The sequence below is a fragment of the Chelmon rostratus genome, chromosome 23 (assembly GCF_017976325.1).
Source record: "Chelmon rostratus isolate fCheRos1 chromosome 23, fCheRos1.pri, whole genome shotgun sequence".
NCBI lineage: Eukaryota > Metazoa > Chordata > Actinopteri > Chaetodontiformes > Chaetodontidae > Chelmon > Chelmon rostratus.
The window spans coordinates 14,817,524-14,833,267 of NC_055680.1; the positions used below are offsets into that span (position 1 = coordinate 14,817,524).

The following is a 15,744-nucleotide window of genomic DNA, read 5'->3' on the forward strand; positions in this document are numbered from 1 at the left end:
TTTATATCTAAAAAGAAAGTGCTTCCTGTTATCTTAATCTAGAGATTTTATCAACCTGGAACGCGATCCTTCTACAAAAACCGCTACTGGAGCCCAGCCTTAGCCCTTTGGCTAGCACAGACACATTTACAGTTACAGTAGTGTGTGTTGATCAATATGCATTGCCCCTGTAAAAACACAGTATACATACCAACTTACACCACAGCATCGGCTGCTAGACAGGGCAAAAACACGTATAAATTTTAGCAGTAGCAAAGCTAATGTTACAGCTAATCAGTCCCTGTTTGTAGATATATCACTACAGCATAAAATACTGTTCTGTGTGTGCTTTTTTCAACTCTGAAGCAATAAAATGTTCACATTGAGTGAAACGTCAAAGCCTATTTGCTATATTCTTTCTGACTGCACCATAAAATGGAAATTGCTGCAATATTATCAGCTTCTACCTTGGGTGTGCGATAGCTCTAAATGTACAGAAATGTATTTGTTGGTTAAATGTAGCAGTGTAGGGTAGTAAAGTACACACATTTTGTAGTTAAATGTGTATTTTCATCAGCTACTAAAGTCAGTTACTGCACATCCTGTTTGTACTTTGTGGGCCTGTAAAAGTTTCCATCACACACATGTCACATGGTCTCTAATCTGCAAATGAGCTACCAATCAAGGCCAGCTGATCTGGTTCCAGGTATTACCTGACAGGCAAACTGGGTGTATGACGACTCCTACTCCTACTTAAGATTACATTTAACTCTGAGGGAAAAGCTTTTACTGTGCACTCATGTGTTTCTTCGTGGCCATCAATTCAAGTGTACGGACGTATTCAGCGTGTTGATAACGCTCTTATCTGAAGCCAAACATGTCACTAACAACGCCATAAACACTGTGTATTTGTAATGCAATGCAGACCGGCAGCATTCCTTATGTCAGGCTAGTGTCCTCAGCAGGCTATATCCTACACCACACAGGTGTGTCATAACTGGAAAATGTTAACCATTGGACTCCGACACCACACCCATGAGGCAAACACACCCTGCGTGAGAGCTACTGTTATGTATTCCCATGATCATATGCACACAAAGTTTGTGCCACGACGTTGAACATAATAGTACTGATACAATAACTAATAGTAGGTTGTGCCCGTAAATGCTATTATTTCAAGATCTGATAATTATGGCAAAGGACAGGCGCAGATACCAGCGCTGTGCTCGGGAGAGGGAGGGCCGGGCTGATGAATAACTGTGTTGACGCTACATTTTCCTGTTTCACAGCTAGCTCGGTAATGTATTCATACTCATCCATACAGCGGGGAAGTCAGCTCATCTGCCGTCACTGAGCACAGAAGTGTGACTGACCGGCTTCACCCAAGGGAAGCGGCTGTAAGTGCGAGCAGTATGCAAAAAGAGCTGATAATATGATCTATAGTGTTGTAGAAAAGCTAGTGAAGTTAATCAATTTAAATAGCTTTGGGAATGGGTTGCCACATATCTGACAGCCTGCACTGCAAATATAGTGTATGTACACACAGACTGATGTAATGTATGCAGTTTTTTAAAATGTTACGAACATTCAGGGTAATCTAAAAGGTTTTATGATCGCTATTTTGTGAGTGTCGCATCAAACCAGTTTCAGTTTTGTGCTGGGGAACTTGTTTTTCTTCTGAACAGCAGCAGCTTTGGACCAGTAGTTGAGCTGATAAGACTGTACAAACCACATTTCCTGGTTATTGTGGGAGTGCATGATGAGCGCTGTCCTACAGTCAGGACAGGCATCAGATCTATGTGAGGGCTTACGCCTTATTACTCTGTTTTTACTGGAATCTATGCAAGGATTTAACTATAATAAATCCTCTTTTAACATTTTAAAAAATTAGATGTGTTAATATTTGAGTTTTAGAGCTGCTGCAGGTGAATTTTGTTACTTTAAGACAGAATAGGCTAGCTTCCCACTGCTTTCTGTATTTATGCTAAGATAAATGGCTTCTGGCTGTGGCTTCATACTGAGAAATGAATAAGCAGCCTCCTGTTTGTTGAATTACCCTTGAGCAAGGCTACTTCCAGAGTCACTTTTCTGTAGCTGAGCCTTTCTGTTCAGTTAGCTAGCTAGCATATGTTTGCAGTTCCACCAGTTCTGCATTGATAATTTGCCCCACTAGCATTTACTAAATGGAGATTTACACTTCACTAAATACACTTTTATTGATTTAGTTGTTATTTACACCCAGTAACCTGCAGCTAGCTGTAAGCTAACTGACAAAAATTTCACTAGCTTGCTAATACATAGCAGTTATGTAACAGCTTGTGATGCTAAAGTAGCTTGCTGTTTGTTTACATAAAAATGTTTGCTAGCAATTGATTTATATACAACTAAAGTCTTGACTTACTACAACATTTCACATCATTTATGCAACCTGATTCATTAAATCACTAGCTAGTAGTGACGATAGAAAGACGATACACACAAACTTGCTGTAGGAATGGATTTACAACCAAATCTGATCTTTATTGTCCCGCAACAGGATTTCTTTTAAACATTTTATAATTTGGTAACTGGGAATTGGTGCTCTGGAGTGATTCAGCCGAAATGACCAAAACAAAGGTCTGCCTTCGAGGTAGCGGGGCTTCGCTGTCATGTCATTAACTTTGTGAAAAAGTTGACTTTGCTCAGGCTTAGGCACCAAAAGTACTTTGAATGCTTGGTTATGGTTTCGCCAACAACACTAGACTTGGTTAGGGTCAAAGATAAGACCATGGGTTGAAAGAGCGATGTTACTACTACGTACGTGATGTAAGTACGTAACTTAAAACAGGTCAATGTTGGCTTTTGGTTTCTCCTGCGTGAAAGTCTTGTGCTTGCTTTACCCATTCATCCTCGTGTGCACTACAGCCACTAGAGGTCGCTGCCTGACAATAAACGTAAATCATGTATGGGTATGGTCGTTTTTCTGGTGAGGATGGGCTCATGTAATGATGCGGATATTTTCTGTGGGAAGTGCAGGGTGTATGAGTCCTGAATTTCAAGATGTGCAGAGTTCCACATATTTACACAGTTATTGGATTAGATAATTAAGACTTAGAGAGTCATTAACTGTGCTTTTACTTTGTTTACCTTTCATTAAATGTGCCAGAACAATATCACAGATTTTTTAGACAATTCTTTTGTGTTAGCTGTGTGGATAGAAATCTTTGTGCTTCCTCTCTCAAAGATCCTCCTGAGCGACTCATCCCCTAACTTCCTTTTTAAATTTTTTTACTCTTCCGCAGACAATGGCCTCCTCAGGTAACATGTTACCGGAAAAACAGTTCCAGTGCATCATCTGTCAGCAAGTGTTCACCGACCCGGTCACCATTCCCTGTGGGCACAACTTCTGCCAGGCCTGCATCCAGAGCACGTGGGACAGCAGCGAGGTCTGCCAGTGCCCCACGTGCAACAAATCATTCACCCCCCGGCCTGAAATTAGCATCAACACAGCCTTCAAAGAGCTGGCGGACACATTTAGGAACATGATAGTCTGTTCGTCAGCCTCGCCGCTGTCTGCAGCCAAACCGGGTGAGGTGGTGTGTGACGTCTGTGCTGCGACGTCCCTGCAGGTGAGGGCTCTGAAGTCCTGCCTGGTGTGTCTGACCTCGTACTGTGAAGCCCACCTGCAGCCTCACCAGAGGGTTGCCACCTTGAAGCTCCACAAGCTGATCGAGCCGGTGAAGAACCTGCAGGACAGGATGTGTAAGAGGCACGAGAGGCTGCTGGAGATGTTCTGCAGGGATGAACAGAAGTGTGTTTGCCAGTTCTGCACCGAGACCGAGCACAAAGATCACCAGACTGTTTCTATAGAGGACGAAAGTGGGAAGAGAAAGGTACATTGAGTATATTCTGTATTACAAGGCTTAGGTAATATGGTTTCTGGAGCGCAAAATCAATCTATCTCTGGAAAATGTGTGATATTTAATGAAATCCTAAATATTGTCCCATTTCTGCATGCATGTGTACGTCTAATTCCATGTCTACAGTCTGTCTTCATCTGAAGGTCGTCATTTCTGTTCCGCCTGTTTAGGTCCACATGAAGACGACTGAGGAAGATTTTCAGCAGATGATCCAGGAACGACTGAGGAAAGTGGACGAGATCAAAAACTGTCTGAAGCTCTGCACAGTGAGTCCTACTGGTCCTAGTTCTTCTTTTGTCTGAAGGGATTGTGCCCGAAATGTCACATGGTGGTATGCAAATAAATGTTCATGGGAGCATCATCTAGTGTGCAGACTTTATTTTTCCATTTGTACGTGTACTTTTGTCCAGCACCTAATGTTAAAAACATTTGGAAGTGCGTGCTTTTGAAAGCTTTTTGCACAAGTTTTAGCAACCGTGCTAAGAGGCTCGAAATCGGTTAGACACGCAAGCACAGTCACTTCTTTCTTTACTGGACAAATGTAGTGATGCGACATCATCAAGATATTTCCAGTTTTGGCCACATCAGATTGTGTCCAGACCAGAATGCATCGCAAATTGCCCTGACTTAATGCTGGGTTGTTTTCAGTCTGAATCCTCACACACAGACTGAAGAGTGCTGCTCTCTGAACAGATAATGGAGTAGAGAAGTACACAATGTAGATCAAAGGAACTAGCTGAACACAATTGAAGGTATTTCTTTTTTTAATTTTGCAGATTCATGTTTATGTATTTTTATCCCCGCCCAGACGAGTGCAGAACAGCAGATGAAGGAGAGCGACCGTCTCTTTGTATCTCTGATCGGCTCCATCAAGGAGAGGCAAACCGAAGTCCGCAGAGAGATCAAGGAGAAGCAGAAGGAAACCGAGAGGAGGTCAGAGGAGCTCATTGGCGAGCTGCAGAAGGAAATCGCTGAACTGCAGAGGAGGAACAGAGAGCTGGAGGAGCTGAGGAACACTGAGGACCATCTGCACCTCCTACAGGTTACAATCAACCTTATACAGTGGTGACCATGGAGGTTTTAACTTATGAGGCCTTTAAGGTTAGTTAAGGTGTTGGAGGTAGGTTAAAGGAAAGAATAGATCAAAAATACATCTTTTGTTAACATGGTTTTTTCACCATGATTAAGAATACATTTTTTTTAATTTGTAGCTTTCTGTTAAAGATGCATGAAAATATAGCCTTTAGGCCTTAGTACAAAAATATCAGCAGTGGTTGTATGTGTATATAGCATGTTAACATGCATGGCAGCCCTGTTCCTAAAACAACATGCTACTTAAATTCATACAATCATATTCAGATTCTTCACTGTTTATCCCTTCCGTAGAGGTCGCCCTCTCTGATGTCACCTCCACCCACCCGGAAGTGGATGGAGATCAGCGTCCACCCTGAACTCTGTGTGGGAACGGTGAGGAGAGCACTCTCCAAAGTGGACAGCACCCTGAAAAATGCACTGGACAGTCAGAAGACGGAAGGTGAAGTGAGCTGTCCGGGTAGCATTGACACGGATTGCACGTGCTAATCATCGGATATTAACCTTGTCACACTTGCTCCGAACATGAGACATGTTTTGATTTAGCCTTCTCTATGTGCCATTGAAACTGCCAAAACTAACAACATTATCCTCCTGACAGAGATGAAGAGGATGCAGAAATATGCAGGTAAGACCTCCTTCAACATACCTGTTGTGTTTCAAAGTTAGGGTGAAATGCATTTAAGTATGTTGGATTGCTGCAGCAATATTTTAATAATAATAATTACCTATAGGGGGTCAAACCAGCAGGGACTAAATGAATCTCTTCCAATCCCAGTTTATTCAGGATTACCACTTGTGCTGTAGTCCATATGACTAGACCAGGGATCTATGCACGAGTATCAGGAAACAAGCAGTAGCGGCAGACGTGGACGTAGAATGTTTGTATCTGCTGTAGATTTTGCATTAATCTAACTTCTCTCCATGTGATCTCCCTAGTTGACGTGGTTTTAGACCCGGACACGGCCCATCCAAACATCGTCCTGTCAGATGACGGAAAGCAGGCGGGCCGCGGCGAGCTGCTGCACATTGTGCCCGACATCCCCCAACGCTTCGACCCTGTCATCTGCGTTATGGGCAAGAGAGGCTTCCTGTCTGGGAGGTTCTACTTCCAGGTCAGTGTTTTGTTTGTTGATGGATTCATTTTGAAAAAAACGCAGTGGCCGTGAGATGAAGCCGGAGCACAGCTACAGCGTTCAGAATCAAGTTATTACTTGAAAGTGTTCAAGTTTCAAGTTTTCACGTTCAGTGTTTCATCTTCTTGTGCTTCGTCAATCAGGTTACGGTGGGAACAAAGACATTCTGGGACCTGGGCGTCGTCAGAGAGTCCGTCAACAGGAAGGGGATGATCACCTCCAAGCCGGAGAACGGCTATTGGACGGTGCGGTTGCGGAGTGGCAACGAGTACCGCGCTTTGGACTCCCCCTCGGTCCTTCTTTCCCTAAAGGAGAAGCCACAGACTGTCGGAGTGTTTACGGATTACGAGGAGGGGACTGTGTCGTTCTTTGACGTGGACGCCAGGTCTCACATCTACACCTTCACTGGGTGTCTGTTCTCCGACAGGATCTTCCCCTTCTTCAGCCCGGGTGTCTGCGATGAAGGGAAGAATAAGGCGCCATTGATTATCGCAGCTGTTAATCATGAGACATAGGCTTGAGGATGAGCCTTTGGATGGGGACTGCAAGAACTGATCCAGTATTTAATAGGAAAGTATGTTGGTTTCTTCTGAACATACACCAGCAGTTCTCAAAGACTGTAATGTCCCACACAACACAAGGTATCGTGGCCTTGACCCTTTTTGGTGACCATGATATAGATGCTACTGATGGATCGGGGTTCAGTAAAGAGTGAAACCATGTTAAATATGAAGTACAGCTCACATCAGGCCGACATCACAGACTCACAGACAACCTGATAAAACACAGCCAACCACAATCAGAACACTAAAACACCAGCAGCTGCTTCAATAATTAAAACTTCTCCCTAAAGTATTTCACTATAGTCTTGATAGTAATAAAAAATATTGCATTAGTAAAGATTTCAAAGCAGTATGTTTCTTTGTTTTTTTGTCTTGATGTGTGCCTGGTTTACTTTTCAAATGTCTTGCAGGGTTGTTTGTGTTATTATGCACTGGACTAATCTCAAATTAAATGAAAAATATTGCAGCTACAAATAAAATCAAACTACATTGAGTGATGTGTTGTTTTTTTTAATCTTTGTAATTTAAGGAGCCTTTACATCCCAACCCCACCTCATACCATTATGTACACTTCTCTACAGGCTTAGGATAGCTTTACCCTGTATTTGCAATGCAGATTTTTAACTGAATTTAGACATTACATAAGCATTTAGGGGCTGTTAATTTACATTTTGTTACAGCTTTATCCTCAATGATCAATTAATGTTACCGATCTATCAAAAACAACAATAATGGCTGAACCAGCATGTCCGTCTGTTTCTGAAGTGATTTGTTTTTGAAATAAGGAAGGATGACTTACTTTACTCTTGGCCCAGAAATCTTTTCTGTTTTGCAAAAACTTTGCATCAGTCCAGACAAACCACGTTTCCATGTGCTTTGCATTCTTATAGGCCATTTTCCAAACCATGCAAGGAGGATGGAGAAGGAAGCATTTGACAAGCAACTTAAATAAACACTGGGGGCAGTAGTGCAGCAGCTGTAAACACAAAATTGACATATTATCGCCTTATAGAGTTGTGATGGCTAACGTGTTAGCAAATAGTCGACTATTTACACATTCTGCAGTTACAGAGCAACATTAGCATGAATGCAGGACTGAATTTCCAGTGAGTTGATGGGCTGTGTTGTTCAAAAGGAAAAAGAAAAGACTGCCTCCAGATTCTGTTAGAGATAATCTGCTTTCTGCATCACAGGTGAATTTTATCATCATTACAGTTACATGATGATGAAATAAATAATAGTGTGACTGATGCTACTTTCTTTTCCTAAATTTGCCCTGAAGATAAACAGTGTGTGATTTTCTTCATACATTCTTTTATTCTTTTACAATTCAGTAGTGCTAAAAGATGCTCCTCTCAATCCTTACTAAGATATCTGTAACTCTAAAAACTTCTTCATCAACAAGGCCAAAACAATCATGGTGTCCAGATGTTGTATCCTAAGAGCTCTGATGATGCCAAGTCTATGCATGAGAACTTGCACCCCAGTGATAATGCATATTTTGTACTTTTTGTTTAGCATGATTTGTGTGTATATGTGTTTACATATATACATGTATATACATACGCTCTAATTTTTATGTTATTTGTCATATTTTCTAACCCCTTTATTGTTTTATTTGAACTAATCTATTGTAGATGCAATCTATTATATAAATGTATTATATATCTATTGTTTATACATTTCCTTTGTGTGTAATTTGGAGGGTGCGACAGTTTCTTTTCATTGTGCAATTCTGTATAATAAAAATAAGCTAATAAAATAAACTGAAACTGAACGAAAACTTAAACCAAGGACCATTCTCTAGCAAGTATAGCAAATACAGCAGGGCTGGTGCGGGTAGTAGTCGTACCAGCAGCAGTTGCGGCCTGTGACCACTAGAGGCAGCCGAGCATCCTCTCTCCTCTTGAGACTTGCACGTAAGGAAGGAAGGAGTAGCCTCTCTCCAAGATGGCGGCGACCATAGACAACAGCAATGCCGTACAGGCGACAAAGAAAAAGCACCTCGGGATCCCCGAAGCTGTATTTGTGGTGCGTACACATTGACAGTTCTCACTTTACCGCGTGTTTACGATGAGATTAGGCAGTTGAAGAAAACACATTTGTACTTGTAGCCTGCGTGCGGGCGCGTCATAGAGGCTACGAGCTAGTTAGCTAAATTAGCAAGAGCGCTAACTCACTTAATCCTGCTGTGTGTGCAGGCTGGGCGGCTGCTCACGTCCATGTATGGACATAAGAGTGTCTGTGCTAGCGGCTTCTGATTTACAGTGTACATTGGTGCCTCCTATATCTTTTTGGTTTTAGTAAGCTACACGTTAGCCAGGTGGCCTAGCCGTGAGCTGCTTTGTTAATAAATTTCTTGCTGTCATTTGAAATAGCGTTAGCCTCCTCTTCTCATGCCCCTTTAATTAATTGAAATAATGTTAATGCTGTGGAAAACGCAGTCCAACAATGCATACAGACTGTTAGGCCTAATTTATGTTAGTGTTTCAAGTACAGGTTGGATATTGTGCTCGTTTAAACACACAAATTGCACGGAGTCAAAATGACCCTAAAAATACGTTATTAACATCATAATGCTCCTCTGGCCCTTTTCAGGTTTGGGCTTGGGGCCCAGTAAGGGGTCTCAAGACAAGTCTGAGGGGTCAAAGGTTGATTACAGAGCAACTATTAAAAAAATAAAACATAATTTTATTTGTATGAGATTAGTATATTGATGTCTTGTCCCATATAGATTAAAGCAATATTAGTCAGTTTGTGAGCACGTAATGTCTAATAGTTCTCACCTAAGCATCTGCCTGAGGGTCCGACCCAAGAAATTAAATAAGATGAAGTTTTTTCTGACATGTTCCATGTACAAGCATGCCATTTGTAAGACGTCATCAGAGAAATCCAAGTCATGTTTATAATAATGAGTAAAAAATACGAGAGGGAAAAATCACTCTTGTATTGGTTGAACTTGAACCTGATGTCGACAGTCAAGCTACAGTGATCAATCAGTTATTGAGTAGATGAGTCTGTCACAAAAGTTAAATCAATTAGCCAACATATTTGATTTGTCATTTGACGCATTTTTTTTAGACAAAAATGCAAAAAAATCATTGGCTTCATCTTATCAAATTGAATGTTTGCATAGTTTTCTTCATCTTCTGTGATGATAATCTGATATCTGACAATATAACTAGAAAATATCAGCTTTGGCTGCAGGAAAATGTGATGTGCATATGTAACTATTTTGACATCATATAGACCAAATGATTATGGAAAAAACCTTATCTAGTAGTTGCACCTGTAGTCCTCAGTAAAGAGTATGTAAATATGGAATCACAAGCCAAAAAGGTTGTGAACTGCTGATGTAGGCTTCTACTTTTGCTGGTGATGTAGAGCCAGACCGAAACATTGGCTGGGCTCATATTATTCCCCGATATTATCTTATCACAGACAGATATATATTTTTCAGTACAGACATGTCTAAGATATGTTTGAGTTAATTTACAAACAATGTTGCAGTAACATAGTTTTTCCACCAGAGGGCACTGACAATTCTACTTTTCCTGCTTCCAGGCATTTGCCACGGTTCTTTAAAAAAATTTAATTTAAAGGATCCTAATCAAAGGTTTTATGTTAGATGTTTATAGTAAAAAAACAAGCAGATATAATGTTATTGAATCTTCATTACTCAATTTCAGCTATCGCTCAGGCTTTAATGTCTCGGCTCACTGTGTGCTCTCTCCTCTGCTGGATTTTACAGGAGGACGTCGACTCTTTTATGAAGCAGCCGGGCAACGAGACGGCAGACGCAGCACTGAGAAAGCTGGACGAACAGTACCAGAAATATAAATACATGGAGCTCAACCTGTCTCAGAAGAAACTCAGGTAACATCAGTATACACGGTGTGCCCCTGGGCGAGTGAGTTCACCGCGTCTCTTTGGATTTTAACGCGTCAGAGCTGCAACTGTTAGTTGATAAGTTGTCAACTATGAAGTAAATTGGCTGTTAACTATTTTGAAAGTTTTTGAATCATCCCTTAGACGGCGAGATGCTGTTTGTCTCGAGCTCAAGTTCTTTATGAGCACTAGAAACACCTAAAAGTATACTGTGAAATAATAGAAGACTGTGTGGTTTTAGTGTCATGAAGAAAAAGATTGAGATTGTGTTGATGTAATTAATGCCGTCCTTCCCTTCCCATCGATATGTAGGTTGAACAACCAGATCCCACAAATCACACAGACACTAGAAATCCTCCGACACATGCAGATGAAAAAGGTGTGTATCGTCTTTGTAAAGCTTGGAAGTCCTTCTTGATACATATCACAGTATAAATTAAATTAGTATTTCTGATTAACTTAAAGATTCCTTTAAAATTCCTGATGCAGAGTTTGATAGAAAAATGAACGATATAGGGCTAAAAACCAGTTTGCTAAGTAATGTTTTTGCCTTCCTAGGAGACCACAAAGCCCATGGAGACACACTTCGTATTGGCTGACAATGTTTACTGCAAGGCTTCAGTGCCGCCCACCGACAAAGTCTGCCTATGGTTAGGGGTAAGTAGAGCTCAGGTTAAAGTCGGGTTTATTTACTGTCTGTAGTCTTTGTGAAATTGTAGAAAGCGTGGGATATTTGGACAGAAGTTATAAAGTTTTTCTTACTTCCTTCAAAAAAAAAGAACCTGTAAGAATGGCTGAAGTAACGGTGATGCTCAGGCTAAATCAGTTGTCATCATGCCAGTTTTTGTCATTTATCTGAAACTCCTATCTTGGGGGTGAAGGCCATAACTCCAGTCCTCTTTACATCTTTATCCCACCCCAACATTTCCCCCCAAAGGCTAACGTCATGTTAGAGTACGACATCGATGAAGCGCAGGCTCTCCTAGAGAAGAATCTATCCACGGCCTCCCGTAACCTAGAGACACTCGAGGACGATCTGGATTTCCTGCGAGACCAGTTCACCACCACCGAAGTCAGTATCCTTCCAGCGTGTAGTCCGCACAGGTCGGCCTCACTGCGGATTCAGAGTGACAGAAGGTTGTTGCACTTTTCGGGAGCACGCGTGTGTGACGACCTCCAATGATGTAACGAGGCCGGATTGAGACATCACATGAAGATGCATCACTGGTTCTTATGGTGGCATTCGGAGCTCAACGCACTGCAAACAGACAAAACACAAGCAAATTAAGAGAACGTCCTCAAGCGCAGCATTTAAGAAATATGCAAAATGAGAAAATGGAACCAAGTCAAACTGAAACGCTGCAAATAAACTGCAAAGAAACTGTTTCCAGGGGACACTAAAAGGTAATGCGCATGTCTGGATGCGCTTGTCCCACCAAAAGACTTTTCTTTCAGGTCGTTTTCTAATGTCACCTATGGAGCTGACTTTAAAGATAACTTTCATTTTTTACAACCTGGACCTTATTTCTAGCATTAAATACGACCATTTACTCACCCAGACAACTTTGGTGGCATTTGGAGTCGTTTTGAAGAAATTAGCCCCAGAAGAGCGGCGTGTATATCCGTATAATGCGAGTACTCGGGGCATCCATGCGCAGCCTCTATATAACGCATAATCTGCTGTAAAACTCGTTCATATTCCAATATTTTGTTATGATATGCTGGTGCTATTCCCCTCTGAGCCGGCGGTCGGCTAGTTTAGCTGTAGTTTGGCACAGCTGTGGTTCGTTATTGCGTATTCGTAGCTGATTGCCGCAGAGTCAGCCGTGTTGTGGCTGGCTGCTCGCAGCGCGCGGCTTTCGGTAATGACATCATCCACGTCAGAGGTAGTTGTCTAGAGACACCAGATGTAGATAACATGCCACCACGGGCTCAGAGGGGAATAGCACCAGCATATCATAACAAAATATTGGAATATGAACGAGTTTCGCCGCAGATTATGCGTTATATAGAGGCTGTGCATGGATGCCCCGAGTACTCGCATTATACGGATATACGCGCCGCTCCTCTGGGGCTAATTTCTTCAAAACGACTCTAAATGCCACCAAAGTTGTCTGGGTGAGTAAATGGTCGTATTTAATGCTACAAATAAGGTCCAGGTTGTAAAAAACGAAAGTTATCCTTTAAGTAACTTCAGGAGTCAGAAACCATGGCAACAACAAGCATGTCCCAGCTGTGTGCATCAGTTTTTGGTGTCCCCTGGAAACAGTGTCTGTTGTTGTCTGTGCTACATGCAGCGTTTCCGTATTTGTTTTTTTCTAAGTGCTGCGCACATCCTCAAACATGCGAAGAAGTTTTCTGCGTTTGCTTGTGTTTTGTCTATTTGCTTGTGATTCCTTAAGTTGACGCGTCTTGACGTCTCAGGGCTTCCGTACCTTTTCCAAGGTTTCTATCCAATCTGACATTGGTAATAAAACGTCAGCGCAGCAACTGGTAAGAAAAACAAAAATAACACGGTTAAATGTTTAAGCATAAAGCTAACCTGTTAAATAAATGAGTTCAGCGTTGATAGTTTTACAGTTCAAGTACAGCGTTACTGCTTTTCTTTAACTCACTGCTCCCTCAGACATGGCGCGAGTCTACAACTGGGACGTGAAGAGGAGGAGCAAAGAAAACCTCCTCAAATCAGCAGACAAGTCTTAATATCGACAGCACGGCGTCCACGTCCCCTCCTGCTAACGATCTTCTCCTTAGTCAGAAACAGACAGACCCCCCAACTCATGTGTATGTTCACGCCAGAGCTCGACAGACAGGAGGGCGCCTGTCAGAGGTCTCCTCTGTCGCAGTGGGCTGAATGAACGCGTGCACACTTCACCATTCTGTGTTTGATTATAAATATGCCCCTCCGTCGACTTCCACCACTTCTCTTTTCTGTTGATTTGTTACTTTTTAAAGTATTTTTTCAAGTAAATCTAACAAAAAAAAAACAAAAGACAACGAGGCAGTTTTTGTATTCTTTTTAATGATTTCAGTATGTTATCTTTGGCAGATTGTGAGTTAGGGTTCTCGCCATTCGTCTTTTCTTCTCCTGCATTTTCCCTCCTTAGTGACCTGCAACTGTGTTGGTTTGTTTTTTGTCCTCAAGCTCAAGCTGTTTGAGTTTTAACTTGAGTTGTTCATTCTTGAAACGCACGGTTGCCATCGTACTCTGTAGAATCAGGCTTGTAGGATGATCACAACAGAAGACTGCAGAATATGACAAGGACTTTAAGGAGTTCAGAGGGATCAAATGTAGACCTGCTCCACACCTGCTCCTCCTCCTCCTCCGTCCCTTTGACTTTCCACACTCAACCACCTCTTCCTCTCCTCTCCGGTTCCTCCTCCTCCTCCTCCCCTTTTAGCCGCTGTTCTGCCTGTATTTATTTGTCTCTCACTGTATTCATTAAACGATGACTGAAGTAAAAGAAGAACATTTGGGCAAAGAGGTGAGACCTTTACCTGCTGCTCTGTGTGTTTATTCTTCTTCTGATGAGATGTCGTAACAGGCGAGTTAGAAAAGGTGTTTGGAGAATGGACAGAAGAGCAACATCTGTTCACACTGAAGTAGATGGACGATGTGGAGGAACACAAGTATCATATAAATAATTATGAACCACTTCACTAATTGGAAAATAAACAGGAATAATTAAAACATTTTATGAAAGCATGAATCCACAAAAAGATGACATCACTAAACTGATAAATTGACTTATTTTATATAAATCCCTTTTTAATTTGACCTGTTTATTGATGGATTAGTATGTTTGTAATTTCTTTATTTCTGTGGCACTTGTGGTCCTCCATATGCGGCTGCAACAACATTATAAACTCCTTCAGCGCAGTAAGAAGTTGACCTCTGCTGTATCACGTGTTGCAGATCTTCTTCCTCTCAGTTCATCCCTCCCTTTCCTCCTCCTCCTTCTGCAGCTTTGTCTCAGGCTTTCCCCTCCTCCCACAAACTGTGACTGTTCTCCTTCCATGCATCTCGTCCCCCCCCCTCCAGCTTTGCACAGAGACCGGCGAGTAGAGGAACTGAATGTATTTGTGCAGTTATGCCATGAGGAACTGGCAGGTGCTTCCACCCAGTGGCAATATGTGGAACTACAGCGCAGCGCATGGCTAACTAAACCTATAAGACAGAGAGTGGGACTGCTGGCAGTGGTGGAATACAAATAAGTATATTCACTCAATTACTCTACTTGAGTACAAACTAAAGGTACTTCTACTTGAAAATCTCAATTTTATGCTACTGTATCCTTCTCAAATACTGTAGTTTTCACTCCACTGTATTTATCTGACAACTTAAGTTACTAGTTACTTTTTATAATACAATTTTTCATACCCTTCCTGTCTGGTGAAAACCACGCATCTCTGAATTAGGCAGTTTTGAATTTCAATTTGCCTAACAAACTAAGGCATGTTCCTTTATGGCCTGAGAACATTCTCCTCCTCCTTCAGCTGAATAAGATGTTTAAAAAGCCTTTTTGGATCAGCTGGAAACGGGCTTTAGAGATACGTGGTTCTCACAGGACAGCCACGCTGCAAGCATATGATTTTACAGAATATGATGCATTGAACTAGACAACAGTATATAAAGTAGTTCAAATGTGCTCAACCTGAAACATCTACAGCAGTAAAATGCAGCATCCACATAGCAGCATTTTTTATAGTTGTGTACTCCTCAAATATTATGCCTCAGCGCCGAGTGAAGTGAGTGTCAAACTGGTGCTTTGAAACAAACAGAATTACGACAGAAGTCTTCTTCCAGCTCGGGTGATGGTGCAGTTTTGTTGATAGCGACGTCTTCGCTGAGTCCAGCAGTCTCGTGCTTTCTGTGTGTGACAGCAGCCAAACGCTGCCGAGCATCCTGGGAGGAAATGTAACTCACCCCGTTCATTTCTCTGCAAACAAGCCAAAAAGCAGATTGCTGAGTCCTGAGTTGACTTTCTCCGCAAATCTGAATTTCCTCGTCTGTTTGCGCCCAGGCCTCAGATCTATTCAAGACTGCAGCAGCTTGTGTGAAAAATGGGACAAACTCGACAGAGTGGGCTGCCAAGTCGGCCAAAGTGGCTTCTTTCAAGTCCAGTCATGTCATGTGACTCACTGGAGTCGGGGAAGAAAGCTGATTGGCTTCACTCAAAGTAAAAA

General features: G+C 41.9%; 2 protein-coding genes across 2 annotated transcripts; both read left to right on the plus strand.

Annotated features, from left to right (window-relative positions):
- The first annotated feature begins 1,238 nt into the window (after positions 1 to 1,238).
- LOC121626222 (E3 ubiquitin-protein ligase TRIM39-like) lies at positions 1,239 to 7,156 on the plus strand. The gene is made up of 8 exons (XM_041964571.1): positions 1,239 to 1,376; positions 3,261 to 3,851; positions 4,049 to 4,144; positions 4,687 to 4,920; positions 5,265 to 5,412; positions 5,572 to 5,598; positions 5,910 to 6,085; positions 6,250 to 7,156. Exons 2-8 carry the CDS (start codon positions 3,264 to 3,266, stop codon positions 6,619 to 6,621), a joined length of 1,641 nt encoding a protein of 546 aa, XP_041820505.1. The 5' UTR covers positions 1,239 to 1,376; positions 3,261 to 3,263; the 3' UTR covers positions 6,622 to 7,156.
- Positions 7,157 to 8,593: 1,437 nt separating this feature from the next.
- On the plus strand, positions 8,594 to 14,054 carry vbp1 (von Hippel-Lindau binding protein 1). The gene is made up of 6 exons (XM_041965245.1): positions 8,594 to 8,700; positions 10,421 to 10,545; positions 10,870 to 10,936; positions 11,116 to 11,214; positions 11,495 to 11,633; positions 13,184 to 14,054. Exons 1-6 carry the CDS (start codon positions 8,620 to 8,622, stop codon positions 13,258 to 13,260), a joined length of 588 nt encoding a protein of 195 aa, XP_041821179.1. The 5' UTR covers positions 8,594 to 8,619; the 3' UTR covers positions 13,261 to 14,054.
- Positions 14,055 to 15,744: the final 1,690 nt, after the last annotated feature.

Excerpts from the sequence above, each read along its gene's own strand:
- LOC121626222 (XM_041964571.1), top strand. The coding sequence starts at position 3,264 with ATGGCCTCCTCAGGTAACATGTTACCGGAAAAACAGTTCCAGTGCATC. Across the intron at positions 4,145-4,686 it reads ACTGTCTGAAGCTCTGCACA|ACGAGTGCAGAACAGCAGAT; the intron begins GTGAGTCCTACT and ends ATCCCCGCCCAG. Across the intron at positions 6,086-6,249 it reads CTGGGAGGTTCTACTTCCAG|GTTACGGTGGGAACAAAGAC; the intron begins GTCAGTGTTTTG and ends TTCGTCAATCAG.
- vbp1 (XM_041965245.1), top strand. The coding sequence starts at position 8,620 with ATGGCGGCGACCATAGACAACAGCAATGCCGTACAGGCGACAAAGAAA. Across the intron at positions 8,701-10,420 it reads TCCCCGAAGCTGTATTTGTG|GAGGACGTCGACTCTTTTAT; the intron begins GTGCGTACACAT and ends TGGATTTTACAG. Across the intron at positions 11,634-13,183 it reads GTTCACCACCACCGAAGTCA|ACATGGCGCGAGTCTACAAC; the intron begins GTATCCTTCCAG and ends CTGCTCCCTCAG.